General features: G+C 63.5%; 3 protein-coding genes across 3 annotated transcripts; all 3 read left to right on the top strand.

The window, feature by feature from the left end:
• The first annotated feature begins 84 nt into the window (after positions 1 to 84).
• On the top strand, positions 85 to 2,342 carry CHLRE_06g290000v5 (uncharacterized protein). The gene is made up of 2 exons (XM_001695470.2): positions 85 to 1,066; positions 1,415 to 2,342. Exons 1-2 carry the CDS (start codon positions 272 to 274, stop codon positions 1,529 to 1,531), a joined length of 912 nt encoding a protein of 303 aa, XP_001695522.2. The 5' UTR covers positions 85 to 271; the 3' UTR covers positions 1,532 to 2,342.
• Positions 2,343 to 3,599: 1,257 nt separating this feature from the next.
• On the top strand, positions 3,600 to 16,836 carry CHLRE_06g289950v5 (uncharacterized protein). The gene is made up of 28 exons (XM_043063406.1): positions 3,600 to 4,015; positions 4,253 to 4,344; positions 4,601 to 4,662; positions 4,846 to 4,906; positions 5,185 to 5,324; positions 5,683 to 5,743; positions 6,167 to 6,229; positions 6,360 to 6,473; positions 6,838 to 6,902; positions 7,831 to 8,062; positions 8,258 to 8,461; positions 8,796 to 8,901; positions 9,073 to 9,131; positions 9,471 to 9,596; positions 9,875 to 9,976; positions 10,393 to 10,545; positions 10,853 to 10,915; positions 11,229 to 11,288; positions 11,502 to 11,648; positions 11,994 to 12,077; positions 12,351 to 12,530; positions 12,955 to 13,047; positions 13,308 to 13,373; positions 13,656 to 13,815; positions 14,254 to 14,363; positions 14,676 to 14,771; positions 14,941 to 15,075; positions 15,476 to 16,836. Exons 1-28 carry the CDS (start codon positions 3,775 to 3,777, stop codon positions 15,659 to 15,661), a joined length of 3,261 nt encoding a protein of 1,086 aa, XP_042924112.1. The 5' UTR covers positions 3,600 to 3,774; the 3' UTR covers positions 15,662 to 16,836.
• Positions 16,837 to 17,209: 373 nt separating this feature from the next.
• CHLRE_06g289900v5 (uncharacterized protein) lies at positions 17,210 to 24,155 on the top strand. Its single transcript, XM_043063405.1, has 5 exons — positions 17,210 to 17,598; positions 17,691 to 17,783; positions 18,292 to 18,299; positions 18,827 to 19,842; positions 19,975 to 24,155. Exons 1-5 carry the CDS (start codon positions 17,317 to 17,319, stop codon positions 21,159 to 21,161), a joined length of 2,586 nt encoding a protein of 861 aa, XP_042924111.1. The 5' UTR covers positions 17,210 to 17,316; the 3' UTR covers positions 21,162 to 24,155.
• The last annotated feature ends 26 nt before the right edge of the window (positions 24,156 to 24,181 follow it).

Genomic DNA, 24,181 nt, shown 5'->3' with positions numbered 1-24,181 from the left:
GGGGATTACGGCTGTTGGAGGCCCGATGGAGGGGTGTGGCAACCTAATTGGCACGCAGCCACGTACCCGCCACGCAAATTTGCAGGACCCGGCATCCCGTTGCGCCGGTGTTGGTCCCGTTTACGTTGTAGGTGCTCTGCCGGCATAGATAACATAGCAGCTCAGCGACCGCAGTTCGGTTGCTGTGGGGGGCCCTCGTTCAGAATCCTTTCGCTTTCTGGTGCTGCACGTGTCCCGCGCGATCAAAGTTCCCTCTTTCCTACGCATCAGAATGAAATCGATAGGGAATATTGGGCTGGGCAGTGTCGCGGCCGGCCTGGCGTTATGTGCAATCCTCGCGCCACTTGCCTCTGCCGCGGAGCTGTGCGGCCTTGAGCCCACTCCCTCGTGCGGTGGCGATATTCGCGAGTATAGCGCAGCCATGCGCCCCTCTGACGAGGCGCTGGCGTTCGACAACTTGCCTGGCTTTACACGCAGCGCGAGCCATTTCGACCACGCTGTGGTTAGCGTCGAGAGCCGTGTATGGGCCGGACAGCGCGGTTGGAAGAAGGCGACCACTGCGCATATCGTCTCGCCGGCGCGTGGTGCCAACTTTGCCATGTATCTGGCGGACATGGGCGAGGAGTCGTCTGGCGAGCCTGCCGCCGCGGGCGTGGAGCGCTTCGCGATGGTTCTGACGGGCGAGGCATCGGTGCGCCATGGGAAGAAGAACATACAGCTGGGGCCCAACAGCTACGCATACTTCCCGCCCAACTCAACCGACGTGCTCAGCAGCGAGGATGGCGCTGGCCTGCTCATCTATGAGCGGCTCTACTCGGCCGGCGGCAAGCCCGTCTTCTCACACGGCGAAGTCGAGGAGTCTCCGCTGCTGCCCACTGGCCCCGAGGTGTTCAAGCTGCGCAAGCTGCTGCCGCAGACGACCGACTATGACTTCAATGTCCACATCATGGACTTCCAGCCCGGCGAGTACCTGTGGGTGAAGGAGGTGCACTACAACCAGCACGGCCTGCTCCTGCTGGAGGGCAAGGGCATCTACCGGCTGGGCGACAAGTGGTACCCGGTGCAGGTGAGGCGGGCGCTTTGGGGGGGGTGCGAGGGGTGTGCGTGGAGGTCTGGGGTCTGGGCTTGTGGTCTGCAGATGGAGGACGCAGAGCGGCCAAGTCTCGGGCTTGACTCTCGCACGTGCTCGCGGCGGAGGCGGTGGCGGCGGTGGCGGCCGGCCAGGCCCGCAGTAATAGAACACAGACAGGGCGTGTGCAGCCCTCTCCTAGCACAAGCCTGAATGCCATCATACCGTAGCATGCCTTGCAGAGCGCCTCCGCTGACCCCTGCGCCTGCTGCTCTCGCTCCTGCTCTTGCCTGACACGCCCTGCCTCGCCCTTCCCTTCCCTGCCCCGTCACGCCCCACGTCCAGGCCGGCGACGCCATCTGGATGGCCCCCTACGTGCCGCAATGGTACGCGGCGCTGGGCTCCACCCCCACCCGCTACGTCATCTACAAGGACACCACAGTGGATCCCCTGCTGGGCTGAGCAGCCGGAGGGGCGGCCGGAGGGGCGGCCGGAGCAGCTCAGCGCGGTGTGGAGGCGGCAAGGGCGGGCAGGCGGTCTTGGGAATGGGTAGCTGCGGTGGTTGTGTCGGTGGGGCCGGCACTGCTGCCTAATGTGAGGGTGGCGGAGCCGCGCGCGTTGTGAGGGCGGCAGCCGGGCACGGCCTGCACAGGTGGAGGCGCGAGCGCGGGCGTACCTTGGTGGGATGGCCCCGGAGGTGCGCCAGCATTCATTCGGGAACGGACCGCGTTCAGTCCTCTTGTCCAAACATTGACGGCGGACGGGCTAGCGTAACGCGGAGCAAGCGTGTGCAAACCTTGCGTGTATGTGCGCGTGTGTGCGTTTGCGTGTCGTCTGGCGGCTCGTCGACGGGGTTTACCTACGTACTTGATATGCGTGCGAGGCGGCCTGCATCTAGCTTATCCGCCTGGGAGCATATATACCGCATCCGGTCGTGCAGGCTCACAGACAGAAAGTTTTGTGGGGGCGCTGCAGGCGCATGTAGACGTTTCGTGGGGCGGTGCAGGCGCATGTGGAAGTTTCGTGGGCGGTGAAGGCACACAGGCAGAACGTTTCGTGGGGCGGTGCAGGCACATAGACAGTGGATTTAAGTGAGGCTTAGCTGCGGCACTGGATGCTCCATGGACGCACCGTACTGCTGCGCATGACTCGTGATACCGTATCAGCTCTCGTGAAACTGAATCTTGGCCCTTGAATACTTAACATTCGAAGCATTCGTAGAAGAAATGCCGCGAAAGCGCTCTGGGTTCTCACTGTGTAAATTTCTCTGCACCCCACCGCCGTCCCAGCGGAGCGAGCCCCCCTCGCTACCAGACTCACTCCAGCACCCTCCCAGCGACACCAGGCTGCAGAACCGTAGCCACCCGGGTGCCACTCCGGCAAGTCCCTAGGGACACCAGGACGCCCCTTCCGGTTTGGGCTGAGTCCAAACACTGCCCCAACTTTGAGGTGCCCGAAACCACCGGAACCTTTGTCCCCCAGCGGCTTTCGACATAGCGCCCCTGCCACAGCATATCTAGGATACGGCAGCCTAACTGGACTGTCGGACACGCAGCATCGCCCATAGACACCCCATGCCCCGAGCGTGTACATGGGCGCACCGAAATTGGGTGGGGAAACTGCCCAGCCACAGTGCGGTCTTCGTTTTCACCGACGTCTGGTACCGTATCACAGCTCATGCGTGCACGTCCCTGCACCGTTTCCCGAAAACTTGGATAGATGGAGGCAGCGTGCCGTCGCCGCACCAGCACCAGCTGAGCTGCCCGACTCCCAGTTCGGCAAGCCGTATCCGACCAGCCGAAGGAGCGAGGAAAAGGAGGCGGCGGCGGTAGCCAAGCAGAAGGAGAAGGAGGATGCGCCAGCAGCCAAGCAGAAGGAGAGGCGGCGGCGGCAGCCAAGCAGAAGGAGAAGGAGGCGGTGGCGGCGAGAGCGGCACCCTTACGAGAGTGGCAGGTAGCGGACGCGGCGCTACTACAGGAGTGGGAGGCGGCGGCAGCAGCCAAGCAGAAGGAGAAGGAGGCGATGGCGCCGGTGGCGGCAGCCAAGCGAGAGATGCAGGCGGCACCACTGGAGGAACGGCCGGCCAGGAGGGACGTCTCGTACGAGGTGTCGTCGCCGGGTGCGGAGCGCCTGGTGTGGGTGCCGGACGAGCTGAGGCGCCTTAAGACGCTGCCGCTGGTGGGGGAGTGCTGGAGGGCGGGGCAGTGCGGGCGGGGGCGGACGGTGGTGCGGTGAGGTGGTGGTGGGCTGAGGACGGTAGTGGACGGGTGGTGGTGAGCGCGGGTGGCGGGGGCGGGGCCAGCTGCCACCACTGGAACGTAGCAACCTTGCTCCTGCCTTTCGAGACCCTTGGCTGAAGGTCAAGTGAAGGACGGAGGTGAGGAATGGAATGGCCACGGAATGGCCGAGGGGGGGGGGCGTTGGTCAGATCGGGTCAATGCGCGTGGCGTGCCGATCCCAACCTTTGACTCTCCCCGCCGTGCAGCAAAAGATTATACATTATTGTATCACTTTTATCAGTTGCTATTGCTATGCAGCGGCAGCGGCCGTCAGGTGTAACAGGCCGCCAACCCGCGCAAACGTGTGCTCCTCCAACAACGCACCTAATGTTCGAGAATTGAATTGAACGTACGTTCCTTCTTAACAAGAATATCTTACAGTTACTGAAACTGGCTTTTGCATAGACCACGGTCGCTCCAAGGTGAATGGAGCTCTCTCCCGAGGGCCTCGCGGCCGCTGCGGCCACGCGACAAGCGGCTAAGAAGCGTAGCCAAAGCGAGGACAAACCGGTGGTGAACGGCGCTGCCGCGACAAACCCGGCGGGAACAGCCAAGCGGCAGCAAGGGCCGGGCGGCCGCCCCCCCGCCACCTGCACCCACGAGGTCGCCATCCCGGAGGGCTATGACGAGGCGGCAGCTGCTGAGAAGCTTGACCCTGTCATTCATGGTACGCAGCAGGGGGCACATGGGGTGGAAGCAGAGGCCTGCTGACCGCTGCGGCGGGGCCGGAGGGACGGGTACTGTTCGCTGGGTCCTACCCCCGCTCCGTGCGGGGGGGCTGCCACAGATGGCGGGACTTGACACCCGAACTAAATTTGCTGGGGCATTTCAGGACCGATTCACGAGCTAACAGTCAACCAGCCAACCACTTGAGCGCATCGCACGTGTCTTCCCTGCGCCACAGGCACCCTGCAGGAGCCTGTGTACACGGGCCCCCGGGCCAAGGAGTACCCGTTCGTGTTGGACGCCTTCCAGGAGACGAGCGTGGCGTGCCTGGTGGGTGGCGGCGTGGCTGGGGTGGTGGTTTGGGGGGGGGGCGGCGTCATGGGTGGCGTGCCGCGTGGGGATGGTGGTGGGCCTGGCATCAGGGTTTGGCACGGGGCATGTGGCGCAAGCTGGCTGTCGGAGCTGAGCGTTAGCGCTCCATGCGGCGCGACCGGGCCTCCTCTGTCAGTCCTTGCTCCCGCGAATGTATGGCTGCTTGCCCACTCGGCCTGCTCACTTTCTGTGTGGGCGGCTGAACGACACGCAGGAGCGGCGGGAGTCTGTGCTGGTGTCCGCACACACCTCCGCGGGCAAGACCGTGGTGGCCGAGTGAGTGGCTTGATGGACGGGCTGGGGGCACTGGGAGCGCCGGTCGGGGTGTGCGATGCGCGGACGAGGTCACCAGGGGCAGCGCCAATGACTGGACGCAGGCGCGAGAAGCGCTGCAGCGGCGCTGACGTACTGTGGCTGCAGCTATACCTTGCGTTGACCTGGGCCTGCCGCACATCGCAGGTACGCCATTGCCATGGCCTTCCGGGCGCAGCAGCGGGTCATCTACACCTCGCCGCTCAAGGTGTGTGTGCGTGTGTGTGTGTGTATGTGTAAACTGTGTGTGTGTGTGTGTGTGTGTGTGTGTGTGTGTGTGTGTGCACGCGGCCAAAGCGAATCCCGAATACACCTGCTCACCCACTAGTCACTTCTTTCAGTATGCTACGCAACCACCCACTGTTCCTGGCCAACCCCGCTATTGGTGTTCCCTTCGGTCACTAGTCACAGCTCGCGTTGGTTTCTCCTGTACCGCCACGCACCTGTCACCTGCTTGCACCTGCCGCCACACGCTGCCGCCCCCAGGCCCTGTCCAACCAGAAGTTCCGGGAGCTGTCGGAGGCGTTCGGCGGCGACGTGGGGTTGATGACGGGCGACGTGTCGCTCAACCCCAACGCCTCCTGCATCGTCATGACCACGGAGATCCTCCGGTCCATGATCTACAGGCAGGTGCAGCGGTGGGGGGGGTGCGGGCGTCACTGGCTTAGGGGCATATGCCCGAGCCAAACGAATAGGTCCTTGGGGGACGGGCCAAAGTATATTCAAAGTGTTTTGAGGGTCCTCGCGTTGCAGTGGTCGCTGATGGTGGGTTGGGTGCGGCATATGTGTGACACAGCAGGCGAAAAAGAGGATGGGGGGAGGGAGGCTGAGTCCATGTGCATGTCATGTGCACGACGCCGCTAGTGACGCCGCGCTGCGTATACGGTGCCTTGCTGCCTGTGTCTCCGCCTGCGTCTCCGCCTGCGCCCCGCTGACGCGCTCCTGCACCCCCGCACACCGGCACACCGGCATGCCCGGCCACAGGGGCAGTGAGCTGCTTCGCGAGGTGGCGTGGGTGGTGTTTGACGAGGTGCACTACATGCAGGTGCGTGCCGGCGTGTGTGCAACGCCGAATAATGCGCAATGGGGAGGCGTGCTTGGGTTTCGCTGTGGCTGTGCGCGGCTATGACTGTGTGCCGTATGTGGCTGGTGGATTGTGGCTCATGTGTGCGGGGAAGGGAAAGGGGGCCGCTGTCTATTTGCGCCTTTGTGTGCGCGTGGCGCCGCTTGGGTTACACGTCAGCGCTGTTGTGGTACGCATGCCGTGGCCGCTCATGAATCGCCCCGCGGACCCCTGTGCTCTCTATGGCGCACACACAAATACACACACACCGTCCTGCGCGTATTTATTTTCCTTGCGCTCTGTAACACACCGTCTGGGCGGGCTTTCCTCGTTTTGTCAACACACGCACACACACACACACACACACACACACACACACACACACACACACACGTACGCCCCCAGGACCGGGAGCGCGGTGTGGTGTGGGAGGAGACCATCATCTTCCTAGACCACCACACCAAGATGGTGAGCGGGCGAGGTGGCAGCACCACAGCGGGGCGTGTCAAGCAGGGCGCCCCCTTCATTCCCTCCTCCTCCCATGTTTTTCTTCCCTCACGCCTTCCTTGCACCCCAACCCCTGCAACCCCCCTCTCAGGTGTTCCTGTCCGCCACGCTGTCCAACTCCAGCCAGTTTGCGGCCTGGGTGGCGCACCTGCACAAGAGCCCCTGCCACGTCGTGTACACCGACTACCGCCCCACGCCGCTGCAGGTGCGGGACGGGGGGGGTTGTAAATACCAGCCCAAACTAACCAAACCAAGCGAAAACGAGGGGGTTTGGGTGTATGCGTGAGCCCACCGAAATAGGTCGGGTTCCAGTCGGCAAGGAACCGTCGCCCAACCGGGTGGGGGCAGAGGGAGTGGGGAGAGGGAGTGGGGGGAAAGCGGGAAAGCGGGTGCAGCGGAGGTCAGGGTTGCGGGTCCCCCTGGGGTTTGGAACTTGTGACGCGTCCGCCTTGTTCCACCCTTCGCGGCCCAGCCTTCTTGGCCCTACGCCGCGTTCTGGGCCTCGGAAATCTCCGGCTTGCAATCTGACTGCTTCCGGCCCACCTTCCTCCTCCTGCTGCGCTGCGCAGCACTATGCCTACCCGCTGGGCGGCGAGGGGTTGTACCTGCTGCTGGACGAGCGCGGCAACTTCAGGTAACGTTGAAGGGGGGGTTGTAGATTCCAGCCCAAACTAAACCGAACCCAATGCGATAGAGCTATGGGGGGTATGTGCCCAATGGAAAATTACTGTCATCACCAGAAGGTCGTGGGGAAAGGGCCCTGGGGGAATAGGGCATGCGTGCCCGAGCCACATGCGTATGTGTACGGACGGCTTAGTAACTCGGTGGTTCCCCGGGGGGCCACACACGCACACGCCGTTGTGCCAAGTCCAGGCCAACCGCGGGGCCAGAGTCTGCCGACTGCGTGCATTAGTCATGTGGTCAGGCACAACACCGCGGCATGACTTGTCCTTTTTGCGCCGAGTGCGGATCAGGCGCCTCCAAACGCGTTGAGGGCTCTCGGCGAGCCCTGAGAGCGCCGGCTAAGTCGTGTTAGTCATCGGGCCTGCAGTACAATTAGGTTACGGAACTCACGAAAGCCCGTCATCTAGAACAGTTTTCCTCGCAACGTTACCATCGTAGCTTAGTCATGCGCTGCGACATCGGGTTACGAGCTCACTATGAATGTAATACGTACATAATGTAATTCCGTCTCGGCCTTTAGTCACTGCCAGCGATGCGCTAGCTGCACATTTTGTTGCCATCGGCCCTGCGAGCGGTGGGACCTAGGCGTGCAAACCCCAACGACACACCGGACTGAGAACACAAGGACTGGTCAGCTGAGCGGGGCTTTTCATTGGTCCACGCGACGACGCGCAACGGAGGATCGGCACGGAGGTCACCCCTTGCCCCGATCACGGCAAATGCAGGCGCACACTTAAGCTTGGACTCCCATAACCTGTAATCCGCATCCATAACCTGTCCTGCATCTCCTTCGCGTTTGCTCTGCTCGCGTAGCGTGTCACACACCACGCACGCACGCACACACTGCCACCCTGAATTCTCTCTGTGCAAACACGCAGGACCGAGAACTTCGAGCGAGTGAAGGAAAGCCTGGCCATGACTGCGGGGCCGTCAGGAGGTGATGGCGGCGACGCAGAGGGCGCGGACGGCGGCGCCGACGGCGGTCGCGGCGGCGGGCGGGGTGGGCGTGGCGGGCGCGGCGGACGCGGCCGAGGCGGGCGAGGCGGCGGCGGGAGAGGGCCTGGTGGCAAGCCGCCCGACATGCGCGAGCAGGTGGCGACCATCCTGCAGGTGTGTGTGGCCGTCGTGTGCGTGCGCACGGCCGACACGTGTGGAGCCTGGGGCCCACCACTCGCGCCTCCTAGCTCCACACAGCTTGCATCCCCGGCCCCTCCATCTTACCATCTATGTCCCCACATGCCTCATTCCTGTCCTGTCCTTTCCCGTCCTCTCCCATGTCCCCACCTCGCCGCCTCCTCCTCGCAGGTGATCAAGCTGCAGAAGTGGGAGCCCGTCATCTTCTTCTCCTTCTCCCGCCGCGACTGCGAGCAGTACGCCAACGCGCTTGTGGCCAAGCGCTCCAAGGACAAGGGCGGCAACGACAAGGAGGCGCCGGCGGACGAGGCAGAGCGCGAGCGCGAGCGGCTGTTCGACTTCAACAGCGCGGAGGAGAAGGTGCAGGTGGAGGAGGTGAGAGCTGGGCTCACGATGCGGTGCTGTAGGCTGGGCTGGGCTGGGCTGCTGGGCTGGTGGAGGTTGGTGGAGGGGAGTGGGCCACACGAGTGGGCCATGGGGGGCAGGAATGAACCCTGGGCTGAGTCAAACGGGCCACAGTCGGGTCGGATGGGAATGTGGATGCGACGCCGACGTACAGGCGTGTCCCTTGTTGTTTGGTTCCCGACCCCTGCTTCCCGCCACCACCACCCACCACCCGCCTAAATAGCCCCAATCCCGGCCACAACCCCGGATACAACCCCGGTGCGACCCCGACCCCGCCGCCGCCCCCACACGCCCCTGCTCCTAGATCTACGCCAACGCGCTGCAGTGCCTGAGCGAGGAGGACCGCGAGCTGAAGCCCATCGCGCGCATGCTGCCGCTGCTGCGCCGCGGCATCGGCGTGCACCACTCGGGTGAGCGAGTACTGGGAGACAGGTGTGGCATGAGGTAGCCGTTTGTTGGCGGAAACGAAACGGAGCACATGTCTCATTTAAGCCTGCTCGTCACTGCAAACATAAAGGAAGGCGTGTACCTACCTACACACATGCACACGAAAGTAAGCAAATCAATGCATGCCCCCACAGGCCTGCTCCCCATCCTGAAGGAGCTGATTGAAATCCTGTTCCAGGAGGGGCTACTCAAGGTGTGACGTGTGCGTGTGTGTGTGGGGGGGGGGGTTTACATTCATGATTAATTAAGAAGTGAAGTCGTAGAGGGGGAGGGGGTTGTGAATACCAGCCCAAACTAGGGGGGCGGGACGGCCCTCCCGCCCTACGCCCCCCCTCCTGTCCACCTGCCTCTTCACCCCACCTCAACTCTTTCTCCGACCCCGGTCATGAGTAACGACGCGCCTGCTGTACCAATGTGCAACTCCGCTTCTTCATAAATAATCATGCATGGAACCCCACATGTAACCCCGCCTCAAGTCTTTCTTCGCCCCCTCCTCCGCCGCCGCCCCCGCCCCGCCCGCCCGCTCCTCCAGGTGCTGTTCACGACCGAGACGTTCGCCATGGGCCTCAACATGCCGGCCCGCTGTGTGGTGTTCACGGCCATGAAGAAGTGGGACGGCACCGAGAACCGCTGGGTCAACAGCGGGGAATACATCCAGGTGCGACTGCGGCGAGTGTGTGTGTGGGGATACTTTGTTCCAACCCCAACGAAACCACGGCCCAGAACCAGTCCACATGGGAGCATGCGCAGGCGCGTGTGTATGCGTGCATTGGCATATGGGTCGTGTATGGGCGTGGGTGGGCCAGCTCAGACCCAGCGCCCCAGGTTGTGTCGCGTGCAGTGCTGCCGGCTGTCGCTCAACACACGGCTACTTGCGCCACGCACGGCCATGCAACCCCGTCCCGCCCCTGCCCCCACCCCGCCGCTCGTGTGCAGATGTCGGGCCGCGCCGGCCGCCGTGGCATGGACGACCGCGGGTTGTGCTTGATGATGCTGGACGCGGCGCTGGACGAGGCCACTGTGCGCGGCATCATGCAGGCGAGTGAGCGGCCGGGGAGGGGGGTTACATTCATGATTAGTTAACGAAATGGTAGACGGTAAACATCTTTGGGGGGCCGTGCGGGGTGGTAAGTTGTGTGGACGTGTGGGCCGTGTGTGCATGGTGCTGGGGCACGGCATGGCATGGCGTGGGTTGGTGTGGCGTGGCGTGGCGCGGGGTGGCGTGTGGCCTTGACTGACGCAGATCAGCCTGAGACCAGCCTGTGGCCGCGCTTTCGCCAGCCGCTCACGCCCCTCCCACGACCACTACCCTCTCTCCGTCCATCTCCCATCCAACCCCATATAATTTGGGCTTGGAATAAACTACTCCCATCCCAGTGCATCCTGTACCGCTTTCCCGACCATCTTTGCAACTCCCGCCACCCCTCCAACCCAACCCCTCCCCACACCCCCAGGGCAAGCCCAGCCCGCTGATCAGCTCCTTCAAGCTGACCTACTACACCATGCTCAACATGCTGCGGCGCCTGGAGGGCAGCGAGGCGGGCAGCATGGCCTACGTCATCGCGCACAGCTTCCAGCAGTTCCAGCAGGAGGCGCAGCTGCCCAAGGTGCGGGGGTGTACGTGTGTGTGCGCGTTAGGAATAAAACGAGATAGGGAACACGCAGACTGTGCATGCAATTCGTTGTGGCGGTGCGTGTGTGCGTGTGTGTATGTGTGTGTGTGTGTGTGCGTGTCAGGGGGAGGTACAGAGCACAAGGGGACTAGGGGGCACAGGAGTGTGGTTTTGCGCGGCTGTGAGCTGGTGAGTTGCCCACACGACCCCCACGTGCCCGCTGCCCAGACCCCGTGCGTTCTAGGGCTTTCCCTCTTAGCACCGACCCCCTCCCGCCGCATACTCTCCTCCCCTGCTGCAGATGGAGAAGGAGCTGTCAGAGATCCAGGAGGAGATGGCAGCCCTGGGCAAGGAGGGCGAGGAGGTGGGTGGAAGCAGGGGGAGGGGGGCGGCGCATACACACACATACGGAATTGTTACGTTCGTTTTTGTTTACACACACATGCACTGCCTGTCTTTGCGCAATGTTTCCTTGTGCTCTTTAACATGTACACTGCCCTGCGTGTTGCCTTGTCTGTGCTTAGACATGCGACACACGTGCGCCAGGCCTCAGCACGGCGCAGCTTCTCCCACATCACCCGGCATTGCATGACGCTCATCCGCACCTGTGACATCCCTCATCACCTCTCTTTCCCCGCCTCCCACATCCCCACCCCTCAACCCCCCCCCCCCCCCAGGCCATGGCCAGCTACCAGCAGCTGCGCACCGACATCTCCGAGGCCGCGGGGCAGCTGCAGGTGCGGGGTAGCTGGGGGGCAGGTGGCTGTGACTCGTGGGGGCGGACAGGCAGTCTGGGGCCAGGGGTGGCGGCGCGGAGGGCATGTGCACACTGCACCGAGCGTGCAGCGGGAGGGTTGCCTGGGATCCCCAACCCCCCTCTGCACACCCAGACCCATGCGCCTACCTACGCACCCGCCCACCCGCCCACTCCACCCCGCCCACCCGCACAGGCGCTGCTGACGCAGCCGAGCCACTGCCTGCCCTTCCTGCGCGCGGGGCGGCTGGTGCGCGTCAGCAGCGGCGGCGTGGACTGGGGCACCGGCGTGGTGGTGTCGGTCATGAGGCGCCCGGACGCCGCGCCCGCAGCGGAGGGCGAGGTGAGGCAGGGGAGGGGTCGGGCCGCGTGGGGTAGCCGTCCATGGAAGACGCAGTGAGGGGCGGCGTGGGCGGGCTTGGAGAAGGGGGTCGGGAGTCGGGATGTCCGTATGGTACGCCCACCTGCATTGTGCCTGCTCGTTCGTGCAACCCGCTCCCGTCTTTCGTTTCGGCTATGCCCGCCCCCCGGGCGACAACTCCTTGGCAACCTATACGGGGACCTATACGTTGGGCTTGGGCATTTACCCACACACAACACACACACACACACACACACACACACACACACACACACACACACACACACAACGCACACACACACACACACACACACACACGCCCCCCAGGACGACCGTGACTCCTACCTGGTGGACTGCATCCTGTCCCTGGACGCCGCATCGCTGCCGGCAGCCGCCAACACCGCCACACAGGCGAGTGTCTTCGCTTTACACATATTCCACCCTGGCGCATGCGCCGCATTCATTGAGCCGCCTGTGACGAGGGCGCCTGCAGTGCCCCCATGCCTGCAGTGCCCCCATGCACTAACCAGCTAACCCCTCCCTTTACCTCTTTCCCTCGCGCCGCTAACCCCTTTCCCTCCCCATGGTTTGGTTAGTTTGGGCTGGTACACCTCCCCCCTGTACCGCTTTTCCAAACATCCCTGCAACCCCCCCCTGACACCTTCCCCCCTCGCGCTGGCGCAGGGGCAGCAGCAGCCCGCGACCGAGGCCGGCCCGCCGCAGCCTGCGCCGCCCGGCTCCCCGGGCTCCGCAGCCGAGGTAGTGCCTGTGACCCTGTCGTGCCTGGCGCAGCTGCACAGCCTGCGCATCAGCGTGCCGCCGGACCTCAGGCCGGCGGAGGCGAGGAGGCAGGTCATGGTGCAGGTGAGAGGCCGGAGGGGAGGGGAGGGGAGGGGAGGGGAGGGGAGGGGAGGGGAGGGGAGGGGAGGGGAGGGGAGGGGAGGCGAGGGGAGGGGAGGGGAGGGGGGAGGGTACTGCTGTAGAGCGTACTAGGGCGTGGGTAATTTGCCGGAGTGGACTGGCCGCGTGTGTCGGGTGCACCCGCCACCTCCTCAATCCTGTAGTGGCACCACCCTTTCGAATCAAGGCCGTGGGCTTGGGCATGTCTTCCCTTCTGCCTGGCCCTCACCCTGCCCCCCACCCTGCCTTGCCCCTCACCCTGCCCGGCCCCCACCCTGCCTTGCCCCTCACCCTGCCCGGCCCCCACCCTGCCTTGCCCCCACCCTGCCCCTCACCCTGCCCTCACCCTGCCCTCACCCTGCCTTGCCCCCACCCTGCCCTGCCTAAGGTGGGCGAGCTGCTGAAGCGGCACGGCGAGGCGGGTCTGCCGCGCCTGGACCCCATCGAGGACATGGACATACGCCACCCACAGCTGCCAGAGGTGAGGGAGTGAGGGGGGGGGGCATCATTTATGAAGTGAAGGCGTTGCCAGGAACAGTAGTATAGCAGACGCGTTGTTATCGATGTCCGTGAAGTCCAGCGGCACGCTCCAGCGCGTAGACCCGCTGCTTGGTGCTGCGGCTGCTCTCCCATTCGTCCTAACAGATGCATGCGCTACCACGCCTGCGCCTCCCCGTTTGTCGTAACCGCGACGACCCCTCCAACCCTACCCCACCGCTACCTTGACAACCACCGCCTCAGATCGTGGCCCGCATTGAGGGTCTGGAGTCGCAGCTGGTGCGGAACCCCGTGTACAAGGCGGAGAAGGTGCGGGCGGGGGCCAAGGGGCGGGCTGGAGGCAGCGTGGAGGCCGGCCGGCTGGCTGGAGGCAGGCCGGGCGAGTGACGGCACAAACTCGGGTTCAAGGTCGTTGCTTGCAGTATTGCACACCTGGAAGCACGAGCACGCTCCTCCTCCTCCTCCGCATCCCCGCACCGAACACTCCATTGTGCACCCGCCCCCTCCCCGCACCGGCTCCCGCCCCCCGCCCCTGCTCCATGCCCCCTCCCCGCACTGGCTCCCGCCCCCCCACCGCACACACACACACAGGACGCCGCCAAGTTCGCTCCCTACCTCAAGCGCGCCGCGCTGGCGGCCCGCGCCGAGGAGCTGCGCGGCGCCATGCGCACCAGCCAGCTGGCGGCGTTCCGGGAGGAGGCGGCGTGCAGGACCGCGGTGCTCCGGCGGCTGGGACACATCGACGAGGAGGGTGCGTGCGCGTTCGTGTGTGTGGGTGTGTGGGTGTGTGTGTGGGTGTGCGTGTGTTAGAAAACGAAACGAAAGCCCGCCCAGACGACGCCGGAGTTACTTACCGATACCCACCATTTTACCGAGCGTGGCGTGACTGTCGTGACCCAGGTAGTCATACTTATCCGCGATAAGCCTGGAACCCCACGGGCGACCATTCGGCCTGACCCCGCGATGCACCTGTATGCGTCCATGCTCCGCACCCTGTGTGCGTGTGTGTGGGTTTTCGCGTGTGCGGGCGTGTGTGTGCGTATGCATGTGCGTGTGGGTGTGCATGGTGGGCGGCGGCGTGCGGGGGCGAGTCACTGGGCTTGGGGCTATCCCCTAACTATTCATGTCTGGACACGCACGCGGCAAGCCCTCATTACCAAACCTTCCCGCGCTGCTGGCCGTCGCACAGACGTTGTGACTCTCAAGGGCCGCGCCGCCTGTGAGATCGACACGGCCGATGAGCTGCTGGCCTCGGAGCTGCTGCTCAACGGCACCTTCAGCGGACTGGACAGCCACGCGGTGAGAGCATGGGCGGGAGGCAGCGGGCGGGCGTGGTGGGCAGGGGCGACGTAGGCAGGGCTGGGGTGCGCATGAGGACTAGGCAGGGAGGGCATGAGGCAGCAGCAGGGGTGGGCGGGGAGGGCAAGCGGGCGGGAAAAGGTGGTGCTCTGGCCCCTGGCTCTGGTCCCGAGCTTGCGCCCGCCTCTCTCACTTCCGCCTTCTGGACGGTTACACAATCGCCACGCGCCTCACCCGCTCACTTACCAGCTCCTCACGCCCCACGCCCTACGCCCGACACGCTCTCTCTATGTGTCTATGACACGCATGCAGCTGGTGGCCCTGGCCTCATGCCTCATCCCCGTGGAGAAGTCTACAGAGACCATCAAGCTCACCACACAACTGGCGGAGCCGCTGGCGCAGCTGCAGGTGGGTGCGCGTGTGTGCGCGCGAAGACACGTAAGGGAATTTGTGGGGCCTGGATATTTGCTTGTGGCGTGTGCTGCGGCGTGAGGGAGCACACGTAATGGGCACTCGACACTTCCACGCACCCCACCACCAATAGCATGAAGACCGCCTTCCGCTGTCCCCCCCCCAGGCCGCGGCGCGACACATCGCGGAGGTCAGCCGTGAGTGCAAACTGGATTTGGATCCGGACGAGTACGTGGACGGATTCAAACCCGCGCTCATGGACGTCATCTACGCCTGGAGCAAGGGCGCCAGCTTCGCGCAGGTCAGTGCGAGGCGTGCGAGAAAGGGGCCGTTTTCACTATCCCCAGCTAGGACATTGGTATGAGATGCAGGGACGCAGCCGCTGAGCAACTGACTACCGTGTGCGTCATACTTGGTACCTGTGTTTTGGTGGAACGACCTGTGGACTTGCCTGTATCGGAAGCCGTCACGTTCATAACCTGTTTTTGATGGTGACGTGTGGCCTTGTCTGCAGCGCAGTCGGGAACGGCAGCCATCCTGTTTACTAGTTTTGAACAAATTGGACTTGTTTAGCGGCAGCAGATCGGGCCTGCGCTCCTGTCTGTCTCTCACTCCCCAACCCCTGGCTAGTCATGCCTGAATGCCCCGCCCCAAACCAACCCTCCCCTTACCCCATTCGTCACGCAACCCCCACCCGCCAGGTGTGCGAGATGACGGACATCTTTGAGGGCAGCCTGGTGCGCGCCACGCGGCGGTTGGACGAGCTGATGGGGCAGTTGGCCAACGCGGCGGCGGCGGTTGGCGACAACGAACTGGCGGGTAAGATCCGCGCCGCCGCCGAGACCATCCGCCGTGACATCATGTTCGCGGCCTCGCTGTACATCTGATGAGCCGGGTGCGTGGTGGTGGTGATGGTGGTGGTAAATGCAGTGGCAGTGCTGAAGGTGGTGGTCGTCGTGGTGTTGGCGGTGGGGCCGCGTGGCTGCTGTGTCATGTGGAGGCTACGGACTGCTCTGCATGGTTGATCTGGGCGGTGCGCGGGCGGGGCGGCGCGGCGCGGTCAATGCTGCGGTGCTGCTGCTACGGCTGTTTCGCCCGCTGACACCAGCGTGGCCAGCACGTTGGTGGGCTCAAGTTAGCGACCGGGTGAGTGAGGAGCAGGCCCTGGCGGCCGGGGATAGGGCTGGCGATGCCGAACGGCGGCAGCCCGGCTGGTGACGTGGCAACGCCTAGTGCCGGTACATGTTTGGTGCGGAAGGAGTGCGGGAGCAAGCCTACTGGGGCTAGAGTAGGCCGATGGCGGCGCAGGTGGCTGGCAGGTCCCTGGGGGCGATGGGACAGGGTAAGGGGCAGGTTGGTGTAGTCCAGTAGTGTGTAGCGTATGCCCAGGCCCCAACAATCAATTTGCAGCGTCAAGGCAAGATGGGTATAATGCTAGAGTTACCTGCTTATTTGCTGGCAGGCTGGTACTCAGGCTGCTGGCAGGCTGGTAGTTTGCTGATGCGCATTCTTTACGCTCCGGGCGCCCAGCCAGGCAATAGCATCAGACACACATCGCAACGCCTAGAAACGCCACACACGTGAAGCAGCGCAGCACACCAGGCACGCAGGCAGGTCCCTGGGGATCAGAGCAGGGCTATCACACTCGACTTCAAGAGTTGCGTCAGCAGGTCCCTACCTTGATCCCTGCTGTACCCATGGCCCGTAGTGCGTTGCCCCTTGCTGCATCCTACGGGACTTCACGGGACTTCACCAACCTGCCTTACCACTGTCCCATCGCACACCCTTGCGTGCCGCTGGCAGTGGGCTGACTTGCGTGCGTCACGTTGCGAGGAAGGGACTGCTGGATAATGACGGCCAAACGGCAAGGCTCTAAACTGCAGCCCGGAGCCCTTGTCACATTACGTCGACAGAAGCGCTATGCGGTCTGGCTAATGTCCATTGTAGCGATTTGAGTTGTCGCGTGCTGCTGTGACACTCACGTAAGGCCTCTTTGCTCCTGCGCTGGGAAACGATGTTTAAAACGATGGCATTTGCGTCTCCAGTGTAACTCCTGTAAGGGGGCGGTCAGTTACTCCGCCGGGTCGGAGTACTAGTGCCGAGGCAGGGCTCGTGCGCTCGTCACGCAATGGTAGCTCCTGTCACGACAAGTTCTGTCACACGACTTCAGCTAGCTCAGATAGCTTCGGTGCTGTGCGAAATGTTTGGGACGAACCAACGGATCACTTCATAGCCGAGCCTCCGGCTCAAAACTATCCCCAGCAATAGGCGTACTAAAACTGTATCTATAGCAGTGCCAGGGAACGTGTTCGGGGTGCCTATAGACCGTGTCACGATCAGTCGGCAGTAGAGGCGGTGAATCGCCGAAGCAGAATGAGTGTGTGCCGCCGAATTCCTATGTTGCTGACTTTTCTGATAGTTGCCTGCGACCATGAATAAAGGGGATGCAGATGGAACAGAGCCTGCGAAGACTGTTCAGAAAGCTAGCACAGAGGAGCCTTCGCGAGCGAGACGAGCTGCTGCTGCAAAAGCAGCGAAGACAATGAGCGAAACGCAGCAAGCTGCTGCAAGTCAGGACGACGGAGACGGTTCTTCGGACCGGACTTCTGGAGATGAGTCCGCGAGCGAGGGCGAGGGCGAAGAAGGCGACACTGAAACCAGTGCTAGTCTCGATGAAGAAGAGGAAAGCTCAGAAGAGGACAGCGAGGACGACTTCACGCCCTCGACGGGAAAGAGGCGCAAAGCGGGAGGGAGCAGCTCTGGTGGCAAGGAGTCCAGGAGCACGCGAGTGCGGAGGAAACGACCTGACTGGTCGCGAACAGAGGTGGGCACGCATGTAACCCGTGGAAAATTGCAGCTGACTGTCCTGCGAATGCAACCGTGGCCTTTGTGCCTCAAACCGCTCGCCTTCAACAGGAGGTGACTCTGGTATCTGCACACGCTACATATGGGAACCAATGGGCCGCCATCGCTGCTCGGCTGCCTGGCCGGTCGGCAAACGAAGTGAAGGTACGTACTCGGAAACGGGGCTTCGCCAGCTGCACGTACATTAAGATAGGTGCTTGCCAGGGGTGTTAACATGGCATGCAACATACACGGACGACTCTGGTCAAGCCGACGCGGACATGCAGTTCGCGACGCGCCGTCACCGTCGCATACAGCGGGCAAACACGGCAAAAGAGAAGACAGAGCAGATGTTGGTTATGCGAGGAGTGACCTAGCCAAACTTCTTCGCACTGTTGTGGCGGTAATCGAGGCGCATATATCTCGTATGTTGACAGCGGGAGAGCCGCGGGACCCCCGGCCGCACCCAACCTCGGGCGCTGCAGAGAGCAATTGGAGCCGTTGTTGTTTCGTCTTACCTGCAGTTTCCATGTTTCTCAATCTTCCGCCCCCTTTTCCTTACTTGTTTCCGGCGCACCGTATCTCTGCTCACGCGCGGCGCGGGACAACGCCCGTGGCATGACTGGCTCTGTGCCTGGTCGCTCTCGTGCTCATGCTTTCATGGTGGTGACAGAATATTTGGTGAGTTGCTTCGGGGCGACAGGTCGAGTGGAACATACGCAGTTTATTACTACCGCATACTACCCTCTGTGGCCACGGTGTAGCGGCGCCCATACGCGGCTTATCTGTGCATGTGGGGGCAGCATGTATGTGCCAGAACTCTGCTCATACTGCCATACATGCATCTGACTTAAGCGATGCCATTGTCGCCAGCATGTGAACCCGATATCACTCAGCAGAAGCGCGCGTGCTCGTGGGTTCGTCTCCGCCGCACGCACAAACGTCAGTGCGGGCCCGGCTGCCTGCTAGGCCACCGCGCGTAATTATTCAAGGGCCAGGCACACACACGCGCATACACACCCGCATACACACCCAACCATGCACCTGACCCCCATGCACCAGCGACCCACATGGCCCAAGCCTTGCATGACCTCCCCTGCCTGCCTGCCTGCCCCTGCGGCTAGCTGTATGCACACATAAATCCCTCCCCCTCCCCTAAGGGTTTGGTTATTGTATCCACCCCGTCCCCTGCTGCCCTCCCACCGCAGGCACAGCACACTGCGCTCCAAGTCGCTGCGCGGGCGGGCGCTGCTGCACGCCTACGCCAAGGCAGTGGAGGCCACCGTCATGGACCCCACCGCGCGGCGGGCGGCGCTGGACGCCGCCCTGAAAGAGTACGGCGGCGGCGGCGCGGCGGCGGCGGCCGCAGCGGCCATGGCGGCCATGGCGGAGGCGGCCAAGACCGCGGCGGCACCCGGGGGCGGCCGCGGCCTGCTGAACTTGGGAGCGGACCTGCGGTCGCGCAGCGCAGGCGTGGGAGAGGGCGGCACCACGCCTGTGCTGAGCATCAAGGGCGAGGCCGATGGATCCGGCCGGCCACAGCAGGGCGGTGGGGCGCTGCGGCAGCAGAGCGCGGCGCAGCAGCGCACGGGGAGTCATGGCACAGCGGGCGCTGCTGGCGGGCCTGCCGACGGTGGTGCGCGATCGCAGGGCGCCGGTGGACAGCCGCATGGCGGTGGCGGCGGGAGTGCAAGCCCCCATACTAATAAGACACATGTAGCCAAGCGCCCAGCAGCCGCTGGTGGCCAGGACGGCGGCGGGTCCGCTGCCGCTGGCGGCGGTGGCGCGGCCGCAGTGGCGGGCGCCGCCAAGCGACAGCGGCGGCGGCCCCAGGACGCACCTTCGCCGGGAGGTGCTGCGGCAGCGGCGCCGCCAAAGGGCGTGAGCACGAAAGACGCCGTCTCAGGCGCCGGCGGCGGAGGTGGAGGCGGTACGCCGAGCGCAAGTGCCGCCGCCACTGGCGAGCGGATCCACCGCGCCTCCTCCTTCCAGCAGCCGCCGCCACCAAACGACGGCGCTCTTGCAGACGGCGGCACGGCTGCGACGGCGGGGCCCGGCCTGGTGTACCTGCTGCACAGCGGGCAGCAGCAGGGGCAGCAGCAGCAGGGGCAGCGAGTGATCTACGTTCGGCAGCCGCCGCATGCTCTGCCGCACCGCATTGGAACAGGTGCCGCGCCGGCACAGGGGGCTGGCGGCGGCGGTGACGAGACGATAAGGCCGGAAGGTACGTGTGGTCGCTGGGCCACGCAGCCTGCTGTGCACGCGTGTGCGCCGTTATCGTGTACATACGGCCCTCGTCACATGAAGAGTTGCCGCTCCGTACCCAACTGCGTTGCCCCACGCTGCGCGTCCGCAGGAGCTCCGGCTGCGGCCCGGCCACTGCACTGGAGCGGACACGTGCACGGTCAGGGCGGCAGTGGCGGCAGCGGGGCCAGCGTCAACGCGGCAGCGGGCACGGGGCCCGTCTCCAACTCACCCTCGCCGCCTGCGCCACCGCTCGGCGGCACCGCCGATGGATCAAGACTGCTCCAGCATGCGGGCGGCACCGCCGCAAGCATGATGAGCGCAGCGGGCACTCTGGCGGGCGTCCTGGGCGGCGGCACGGTCCCGCCTTCTGCAGCCACGGTGGCTGCCGCGGTGGCTGCGGCACAGCACCAGCACCACCCACACCACCCGCACCAACACCAGCACCACCAGCACCGGCACCAGCAGGCGCACTCGCACGCTCAGCAGCAGCAGCAGCAGCACCAGCAGCAGCAGCGGTTGCTGCTGGAGGAGCACAGCAAGGACTACGCATGGGCGCAAGAGCAGATCCGCCGTCGGCAGGCGCTGCAGGAGATGGAGGAGCAGCTGGAATTGCTGCAGCAGCGGCAGGCAGCACTGAGCTCCGAACGGTCGGGGGCCGGAGGAGGAGGGGGCGCGCCGCCGCCGCGCCCGCCCCGCCCGCAGGCTCATCACCCGCCGCCGCCGCGGCCGTCGGACCTGCTGCTGCTGCCCCCCGCGCAGGGCTCTAACCGCAGTGTTGCAGCGGCGGTCACACGTGGTGGGGGAGGTGGCATCGGCGCCGCCGACAACCCTGCCTGGCCACTGCTAGCGCTCCCTGCGCCGCCGCCGCCGCCGCAGCAGCAGCAGCAGCAGCATTACCGGCACCACCAGCCGGCGCAGCTGATGCAGCAGGAGCCGCGCTTTTCGCAGCTGCTTCAGCGCCTTGGCCAGCAGCAGCACCAGCACCAGCAGGCTCCGCCGCAACAGCAACAGCAGCAGCTGCCCAACCTGTTCAACCGTGAGCGGCGTGAGGCGCTGCCGCTGACGGACGTGGCATCTGTGATGGGACTGGGCGCCCTGGCCTCGGACTCGGAGCTGGCCTGGTGCCTGTCAGGTCTCATGGGGGAGGCCGCCGGCACCGGCAGGAGCCAAGGGCTGCTGGGCGGGCTTGGCGGCGGCCTGAGGGGCCTGGGCGGCCTTGACGGTTTCGGTGGTGCCGGTGGCGGCGGTGGGGCAGGCGGCGGCTTCGGCAGCTATGGAGGGAGCGGAGACATGTAGGCGTCATGACGCTGATCAGCCCAACGTGTGGAGCCTGTGGCGGCGGCCGGCAGCCAGCAGCAGCTTGACGGTGCCGCCATTGCTGCTGACCGCAACGCAGCACCGCGGGTTGCAGGTGGTGCGGCTGCGTGTCACCTGCATGGGCTAGCTACGGTACGGCGGTGGCCTCCCGTCTACCGGGCTTGGCGCACACATGATGGCCCTTCGTTCCCGCATTGATAGATCTCAACGCCCCGTACAGTGTGTGGCGGCTCACTGGACTTCATCCTTGCGGGCACAGATTTAGTACAGTACCTATCCATGCGCCCATGAACGGCTCAAACCAAATCTTGGGGCCGTTCGTGAACAGCGAAGGCTCCTAACGCACGTCGGTGGCTGCCGCTCATGGGATTGGGGCAGTGCGGGAATGCTAAACATAGGACTGCTGGATGGAGTGCCAATGGTTTGGGTGGGAACACCCGCTGTGTTTTTTTATGCGCAGCGCCCAGCGTAAGTGGGCAGCTGGGGTAACCCCGAGTGTTTGCTGCTGAATGCAATTTACGGAGTATGTGCGTATACCTGATACGTGTGGCAGTTTGAATGTTTCTACTGACGGGACGAGAGTCAACTGCGCTTGCTTGGTGGATTGGGGCAGGGTTGCAAGACCTGCTTTCTATCCACCTTTCTATAAGGAGCCGAGGCCATTTTCTCTGGACCACTTTGACACTCGTCCTGGCCGAAATGCAGGGCCCCTGGACAACTTGAACTGCGCTAGGAATGGAAGTAATACTCGACTAAATGTCCATGCGACACCGATGATGAACGGTCTGGTACTTCTAACCTAAAAAGTAATTGACGTCCACAACGCACATGGCGAGTTGTGCATGTTGGAGTAGGCCGCGCGTGCGTGGGGGCGGTCAAGGCGGTCGGTGGATGGCAAGGCGGCACGACAGATTCGGTTCAGCGATGGGTGCGGGGCCCGGGCTTACAGGGCAGAGGCGTGTTTCTGTGTCCGTTTGTAAGCCCGAGGGAAAGAAGACGCTGAACGATTGTATGTAATGCGGCGAGCTGTGTTGAGCGTGGAGGCGCTTTACTTTGGTCACTACACACGATTTACCCATGAAAGCCCGAGGGTCGCTGGCAGGCTCGCGGTGAAGAAGTAAGAAGAGCGAGCGGTAGTAGCGACTTGAGCTCATTGGAAGCTGTTTATCCGTGGAGTGTGGGGCCGTCACACCCCGTGCGCTAGTCTTATTAGTTGTCCTTTCCCATGCTGTCGACACTATTGTGGTGCCGCGATTGCACAAGATTCTCGACGGATATTACCGACGTGCGTGTGCAGGGCTGGTCGTTCTTTCCTTGCGCTAATGTCGTGTGCCCCGGTTGCCGAGCAAGTGGTGCATTCGGGCGGCCTGTAGGCGGGGTACATTCTGCTGCCGCGATCGTATCTCGGACGGTATGTATGTGTCGCGGTCATGCCCTGCGGTCAAGGAGATCTTGTCACGACATTAGCAGGGATCTGGTTCATCCCAAAGTTGCCTTCTCATGCCCGCTCTAGCCATGCACAATTTGCAATGTACGATTCGCGGCGAGGGGCCAGGCCTGGCACCGTGGACAAAGTTAGTACGTGCCCGGTGACTGTGCGTACATTTGTGTTCGTATGTGTGTGTATGTGTGTGTGCGCGTGTGCGTGCGCGTGTGCGTGTGTGTGTATGTGTGTGTGCTATGTGTGTGGATGTGTGTGTATGTGTGTGTGCGCGTGTGCGTGCGTGTGCGCGCGCGCGTATGTGTGTGTGTGTGTGTGTGTATGTGTGTGTATGTGCGCGTGTGCGTGTGTGTGTGTGTGTGTGTGTGTGTGTGTGCGCGCGCACACTGGATCTTTGTGTCCTTTTCCAAGACTAGTCGGATTATCACTCTGCACGGTCGTTATTCACGCCATTTCCTTTTTCATTGCCCTCGTATGGAAACCATGGGGGCTTTGATGTGGCTGTTCTTTCTCTCTCCTAGAATGATGCTGGCGTTTCTGAGGATGCACCGTGCTTGACCAGCGCGGTTTGTACGTCTCGTTAGTCAATGTCAATACAGTCATGTAGTAACGCAAGAAGTTGCGCGGTGCTCCCGTGTGTAGCACGCACACAAACGTACCGAATCAGCCGCAAGTAAGCGAGGCAGCAGGTGGCCGTGCATGGAGCAGCGAGGCCCCACAGACCCTTCTCCTAACCCACAAAGCCACAACGGGGCTCCATAATGCGTGGCGTGAGGTTACTGATACGGCATTGCGGCTTCAGAGGGGGACTTCCTTGTCTGGTACGGCAGGATGGAATGCGCGGCTGCCCAGGAGACCACCCGGAGTCGGCTTGACGTCAGCGGTGTGGTCGTCTGGTATGTATGCGGACATGGAAGTCAAGCGTACGCATCGCGGAGTGTTGGCGGCTGCAGCAGTGGTGGTAGGCGAGGGATGTCCAGGACTGATGATGATGCCCCGGACGACTGTGGGGCCCTAAGGTGCGCGGTTGCACTGGGCGCTGCGCCAAGCGATTGCACCATATGTGAACGCAGTGCTTAGGGAAGGGGTGCTGGGCTGTCGGTGTCTACGTGCGGTGCCTCTGTGTTTATGAAGGAGGGCAACACGTGTTTGTGGATGCGTAAATGCGGTGCTGCTATACGACGGCACCGCGGAGGCCGGTAGGTGCATTGAGCCATGCGAGCGCGGCATTGCAGCACGTGGATGGGCTGGAAATTTGGCGTGGGCTGCGTGCGGATGATATGCGGTGACTCGTGCATGCAAACGGCACCGCTTGGGCGTATGATCATGTGTGTGCTGAGCCGCGTGGCAGCTCGACAATCCTGCATGTGACGCACTCGAGCCCAAAAAGCGGCGATTTGTTGCATGCACGTTGGTTCGGAATGGGTCCTTGGTGGGTTCTGCCAGGTTCTGCCCTCGACGGGATCCATCCGGGCCAAATGTAACTGAACTGATGCCAGCATGTGGAGGATGGCGGAGGACGGACAGGGGACATGAGGTGTCTGCGTCAAGCAGTTTC

This window comes from Chlamydomonas reinhardtii, chromosome 6 (assembly GCF_000002595.2).
Source record: "Chlamydomonas reinhardtii strain CC-503 cw92 mt+ chromosome 6, whole genome shotgun sequence".
In the NCBI taxonomy this organism is placed as follows: Eukaryota; Viridiplantae; Chlorophyta; class Chlorophyceae; order Chlamydomonadales; family Chlamydomonadaceae; genus Chlamydomonas; species Chlamydomonas reinhardtii.
This window is presented reverse-complemented; position numbering and strand designations above follow the sequence as displayed.

Coding starts and splice junctions, on each gene's coding strand:
- CHLRE_06g289950v5 (XM_043063406.1), top strand. CDS start 3,775: ATGGAGCTCTCTCCCGAGGGCCTCGCGGCCGCTGCGGCCACGCGACAA. Junction 11,649..11,993: donor CGCCCGCAGCGGAGGGCGAG/GTGAGGCAGGGG, acceptor CACGCCCCCCAG/GACGACCGTGACTCCTACCT. Junction 12,531..12,954: donor GGAGGCAGGTCATGGTGCAG/GTGAGAGGCCGG, acceptor GCCCTGCCTAAG/GTGGGCGAGCTGCTGAAGCG.
- CHLRE_06g289900v5 (XM_043063405.1), top strand. CDS start 17,317: ATGAGCGAAACGCAGCAAGCTGCTGCAAGTCAGGACGACGGAGACGGT. Junction 17,599..17,690: donor CTGACTGGTCGCGAACAGAG/GTGGGCACGCAT, acceptor CGCCTTCAACAG/GAGGTGACTCTGGTATCTGC. Junction 19,843..19,974: donor CGAGACGATAAGGCCGGAAG/GTACGTGTGGTC, acceptor GCGCGTCCGCAG/GAGCTCCGGCTGCGGCCCGG.
- CHLRE_06g290000v5 (XM_001695470.2), top strand. CDS start 272: ATGAAATCGATAGGGAATATTGGGCTGGGCAGTGTCGCGGCCGGCCTG. Junction 1,067..1,414: donor ACAAGTGGTACCCGGTGCAG/GTGAGGCGGGCG, acceptor CCCCACGTCCAG/GCCGGCGACGCCATCTGGAT.